Below are 6,000 nucleotides of genomic sequence, written 5' to 3'. Positions count from 1 at the left end.
CCTTCTTCTCCCCCATGGTCCTCCGTTAAGTGCCTCCTAATCCTCCTATACGTGCAAACATATGGTATCTGTCCTTCTCTGCCTGACTTATTTCGCTCAGCATAACACCCTCAAGGTCCATCCATGTTGCTACACATGGCCAGATTTCATTTTTTCTCATTGCCATGTAGTATTCCATGGTATAGATAAACCACATCTTCTTGATCCATTTGTCCATTGATGGACACTTAGGCTCTTTCCATGTTTTGGCTATTGTTGAGAGTGCTGCTATGAACATTGGCGTCCATATGCCCCTACGCATCAGCACTCCTGGACCCCTGAATCCAAGTCTTCTAATTCTGAAATCTTACAGTTTTTTTCCTACACTACACTGGTTTTCCATGAAAATTCTCAATGCTTAACTGAAATATTCAGGTGTTCCTAGAATGATTTTTTGTTTTATCAATAGTTTCACAACTGTTGACTTTACTACTGATAAACTAAGTGTAGTTAGTGTAGGTGCATGGAAAACAAAGGCACAGAATGATATAGGGCTGCATTATGGTCCTGGTGAGGTTTTTGCTAAGTTCAAACTACAGCACTCACATTCTTAAGGAGGAAAGGCAAAGTTGAAAAATAGGTAAGGTGATGAAAATGAATACAGATGAAGCACTCTGTGGAACATCTCTGGGGCTGAAGAAGCTGCAGGGGAGAGGGAATAAGAGTGGGTGAAGGACACATGCAGTATTTAAACCAGAGACAATCTTTCATCTCTATCATTAGTTATTTTCAATGATATTTTCAAGTATCCATCTGCCCATTTTCAGTTATTTCTCCACTTCAGGTTTGGAAAGTTCCTCTAACTTATCACCTCTGCTGTCAGTGAGAATGAATCAGTTTTCTTCTTCCCTCACCAGAAGTTCTACAATTACCCCCGTTCCCCCCTCACCCCCCCCCACACACTTTTAGGGAATTTCTTAGGAGGACTGTCTTTAACATAATTGCTTTTCTTAGCTCCCCAAGATCTTGACCTGAAAATTCTTTCATACCTATAGCTTGATCATTCCCTAGCTGTAGATAAATATACCTCCAATTCTGATCCTTTGGAATCACCATCTCTTAAACTGCTACCCTAGCTTCTGAGTTCCTCCCTTCTATCATGCTTTTCCTGTGAGTCTTCTATTTCTACTCCAGCTGATGACTTCAATTCTCTAGTTGCCACAGGATTTCAGTGAAAAAAACTCAAAAAAGTTCAAGAGTTATACTAGTGTCCATAGGTTTCTGGAAAGATAGGTCAACAAGTATAAATTTATTATAAAGCTAATGTATACAAAGACATTGCTTATGATATCACTTACTTAAAAATATAAAAAATAAAAATGCATCATATTTCTCTGAATTGTAACTGGATAAGGTAATAAAACACCCAATTTTGTTTTCCTGGAAATTTACATTCGCAATATTATACTGATTAATATTATATATGATGCAAAGACTAAAACTCACCAAAAGTTTTACTGATAAAGGAATAAGGTAAATAAATCACTGGTGTTAAAAAGCAGCACTAGATTTGTAAAAGAGAACAGGAATTGCAGAAAAAGGCTTCTGCAGTTGAGTTATTGTCATCTAAAAATTAAGTAACCATGAGTTCCTATTTATAATTATCACATAAAAACTTGGACTAAAGGCCTCTTTACAGGGCTCTTCCATTTCCAAAAAAGAAAAACATTTCATAGCTCATAAAATAAGATAGGGAAGAAGCATCAGGAAAGGTAAAAGACCTTTCCTTACACTGTTCATTTTATATTAGTTCCTAAGGTTATAAGCCTACTAAATGAAAGGTGGAATGGTACTTGTATCTTGGATTTAACTCAATTTTAAATACCATCAATCTAGTATAATTTCTTAGATTTAGCTTAAGAGGCTGAAAAGTGAATGATGGTCTAAAACATGGAGATTAGGTATTTCAGTCCGTAAGAAACAAAAGCACAGTCATTTATTATTTGGGACTCTTAGGAGGTCATTATGCATTAATTTAAAATTACTACAACTTGACACTTTATAAAGACTAGAAACATAATTCAAAATTTCATTAAGGTATATTATATTAAAACCACTTTAGACAATTCAAGATCTCATTGGCAAGAGTTCATTTAAGGTGATAGCTTTACTATTGTGTTATTATTGTTCCCACATGATATCATCTCTTCTCAATTTCATTTGAAGATTATGGACTTGTACTGGATGAAAGTTGCTGTTCTTCTGAAGAGAGTTAGTTAGTAAACATTTTCTGGGGCTATTTTTTATGTTCTTTGATCCTTTAGGGTTGTTATCTTCTTGCTGAATACCTGAAGCTTCACTTATCTTTGAGTTTTGAACTTTTTGCTGCAGTTTACGGACCTGGAGAGAAAAAAAATCTAACATTTTAGTAAAAAAGATTAAAAAAATACTCTAAAATGGTTTGGATTGACAGTTTAAAGGTTACATGAAATTAAAAAGTTCACTAAGTCTTTATTTAATTCTTATCATATGCCTAACACTATGCTAGTTAGGTAGAACTATAATGAATAAAACAATCCTTGCTCTCAAAAAGCTTACAGCTTTTGTTAGTGAAAGAAAAGCATACACGTGACAAGTAGAGAATAATTCAGGCTAGGACAACTCTGGGAGGGACAAAGGTGTTTACTTGAGAAGGGGAAAGTAGGACAAGATCAATGTTGACTGAGAGGATCAATGAGAAGCTGAGACGAAGATATAAGGGATATGAAATGAGTAAAAACTGGAGAACAGAGATAAGAGAAAAGGACCTTTCAGGAATGAACACTGAATTTATAGAGATGAGTGTGTATATACATATTTTACTTAAAAGTATTCCTCAATTTAAAGTATTACTGAATGCCAGCTAAAAAATAAAGTCTCACTGGGTGGTATCTGGTAACAGTTGGTGGAATTAAATGAAAACAAAACCTGTCAACTAGCCAAAACCCATTTCTGTCAAACCCAGTCCACTATTCAGTCTATTTCACTTATGCATGACCCTAATTTGTAGAGCTGATCCAGACATTGGCTAAGAATGTGGTATCTGTGGGGCGCCTGGGTGGCTCAGTCGGTTAAGTGTCCGACTTTGGCTCAGGTCATGATCTCGCGGTTTGTGGGTTTGAGCCCTGCATTGGGTTCTGTGCTGGCAGCTCACCAGAGCTTGTTTTGGATTCTGTGTCTCCCTCTCTCTCTCTGCCCCGCCCCCGCTCATGATCTGTCTCAAAAATAAATAAACTTAAAAAAAAAAAAATGTGGTATTTGTCCAAGGCCATTTAAATTGCAGAGATTACATTTATTATGATAAAATGCTTGAAAATTTATATTGCTATAACTGTTATAGAGCATAAATAATACTTTTTCAAAATTTATGTGTGTTAAAAATATGACTATTTTTCTATTCCCTTCGAATTTCCCCTAAGAAATTCAAAGAAAGGGTATGTTATATAATATTCACCCTAATACAATCATACAAAAAAACTTATTTACTATAGCCTTAAAAGCTAGTAAAGTGAAAATATTTACTTCAAATGTTTCATTTCCTCTTTTTCTTTTTATTGTTCTTAGAAGAATAAAAGCAGTAAAATTCTGAATCCTTTATTACTTTCCTATAAAAGCGGGGAAGGCTGAATTGTGAGGTTAATATATCACCAACTTATATGAATGCTGACTATTCTATATAGGCAGATAGCTACATGATGTGATTTGAGGGTTCCTGGAAAGACTTCCTCCACCTTCTGCTCCAGCAGGGTAATAGCGCTAACAATCCAACCTATGGAATCACTGTCTTGGGATAAAATATTACAATATTCCATGATTATTCTGTTGAAATATTAACACTGTTATGCCATTTTTAGCTATTAAACATTCACATGCAAAGACAGAGTTCCCCTTACCACCACACTAAAGCTATCGAAGCACAGGTCCCCAGGGAATGGAACACAGCCTAACTTGTTCCAGGTAAGTAGAAACAATGGTTTTAGCATTAGAGTACTTCTTGAGGAGCCAGGTTTATGTATCATACTGAAATAGAGACCTGTCAACAGAAGAGGCTTCATTAAGGTATTAGGGGAGAGAGAATTAAAGGGAAAGAATGTTAAAAGGGTAACCAAGAGGGCTGCAAGGCAAATTTGGTCTCCCTCAAAATGTTCCCAAGGCCATTTTTTGAATACATAAATAAACATTCTTGTTCCCCCTATTTTACACTTATCTTGGAGAGTTACGTAGGAGGTCCTGTTATTCCAAGGGGACAGATGGCTCTATAACAGGCCTAAGTGATTTCTGTCATCTTTTCACTAAGCCACACATACAGGCCTCAAATTTGAAAGACCATACAGAGATATAACATTGACTCCAGATATATTATCTTTTTATTAAAATCTTTAACTAAAGCCTTCTTACATTATCTTGATGCTTCATCAGTTTGGAAATTTGTTCTTCTTTAATTTCCATTTTCTTGACTAAATGCTCTAGTTCACATTCTATGTCTTCACAGACTGAAGGACTTTCAGTTTCCTTCATTTGATTCAGTAATTCTTTGTGCTCCCTATGAAAGAAAAGCAAATATCAAGTACTATTAAGGTTTATACTAAATGTCTTTGATATAATTAAACAATATTCTGTTTAATCATAAATTTTTGCCAGTTAAATATTAATCTTCAAAGACAGTCTCTTTATGTAGGGTTATCTACAGTAAATATAAAAGGATTTTGTGGTTTGAGATTAGATAAATTTAGAAATATCTTGGACTTAGGGTCTTAAAGAACCTTAGAATAAAATCCAAAGTTTTGATACAAATGTTTTGTAATAAAACATTCTGATATCCTTAGCTGAAAGCATTAAAGGACTCTCTTTAGTTCCAACTCTGGAATTCTTAATATAGGGTGTTTAGGAAGAATTCCAGCTGTAAAAGTATTTGCCTGAGAAATCCCTAGATTTGGTGATAGCCCAGTCAAAGAAATACTGTCAAGAGAACTAGTTATATCTTCTACAGAGGTCTTAGTTCAACTAGCTGGCTACTCAAATCTCATATTTTCTGGGATTTTTGTTGAATACATATTTAAACTTGGGGCTTAAAATATGTATCCTATACAGAATCTTGTTTCAAAAGTTACAATGCAGAGCAGTCAGAGTTTAAAACAAGACATTGCTTTGCTACCTGACTAATGAAATGTGGCTTAATTAAAAAGATTATTTAAAAAAAGGAGAATCTTTCTTTCTTTTTTTTTTATATATTTTTATTTTATTTCTAGGAGAGAGAGAGAGACAGCGTGAGTGGGGGGGGGGGGGTCAGAGAGAGAGGGAGATACAGACTCTAAAATAGGCTCCAGGCTCTGAGCTGGCAGTCAGCACAGAGCCCGACGCGGGGCTCAATCTAAGCGAGATATCTAACCGCGAGATCATGACCTAAGCGAAAGCCGGATGCTTAACCAACTAAGCCACCCAGGCGCCCCAGGAGAATCTTTCTTATAAAAGCATTTGTGAGTTATAATTTAAGGTCACTAGACCCTTTGTTAGAATGACAGTAATAATTGTCTATCAGTTCAGATCTTGGGAATACAGAAACTCCTTAGATTGGAAAAGTAGCAATTATACACAGTTGAAAATTTAAATACTACCAGTAAATACAATGAGAAATCAGTGACAACAACTCTGCAGATAGAAATAAATCCCGATCTAAGCAAGGCCTTTAAGAATTCATAAGTGGCATTGTGTAGCTACATGGATGGACCTTGAGGGTGTTATGCTGAGCGAAATAAGTCAGGCAGAGAAGGACAAATATCATATGTGTGCACGTATAGGAGGACTAGGAGGAACTTAACAGAGGACCAATCGGGAGAAGAAGGGGGGAAATGGTGGGGGAAAGGGAGAGAGGCAAACCACGAGAGACTCTTGAATGCTGACAAAAACTGAGGACTGATGGATGTGGGGGGGAGGGGGGATGGGCATGGAGGAGGGCACTTGTGGGGATTAGCACTGGGTGTT

General features: G+C 36.1%; 1 protein-coding gene across 4 annotated transcripts in view; it reads right to left on the bottom strand.

Moving 5' to 3' along the window:
* The window catches only part of CEP57L1 (centrosomal protein 57 like 1), a 98,679-nt gene that overhangs the window by 29,171 nt on the left and 63,508 nt on the right, over positions 1-6,000 (bottom strand). For 2 of the 4 annotated variants that reach the window (XR_005529341.1, XR_005529340.1), the window contains exons 10-12: positions 4,417-4,561; positions 1,067-2,379; positions 586-681 (exon numbers count right to left, since the gene is read on the bottom strand). Coding sequence is in view for 2 of the 4 variants with exons in the window: in XM_039237406.1 (XP_039093337.1) it covers positions 2,161-2,379; positions 4,417-4,561 (364 nt within the window). In the remaining 2 variants the exon portion in view is untranslated. Of the gene's footprint in view, positions 1-585; positions 682-899; positions 2,380-4,416; positions 4,562-6,000 lie in introns of those variants that run through there. The other 2 variants (XM_039237406.1, XM_039237407.1) reach the window with 2 other exon arrangements.

The sequence above is a fragment of the Hyaena hyaena genome, unplaced genomic scaffold (assembly GCF_003009895.1).
Source record: "Hyaena hyaena isolate Hyena2069 unplaced genomic scaffold, ASM300989v1 scaffold_123, whole genome shotgun sequence".
Taxonomy (NCBI): Eukaryota; Metazoa; Chordata; class Mammalia; order Carnivora; family Hyaenidae; genus Hyaena; species Hyaena hyaena.
This window is presented reverse-complemented; position numbering and strand designations above follow the sequence as displayed.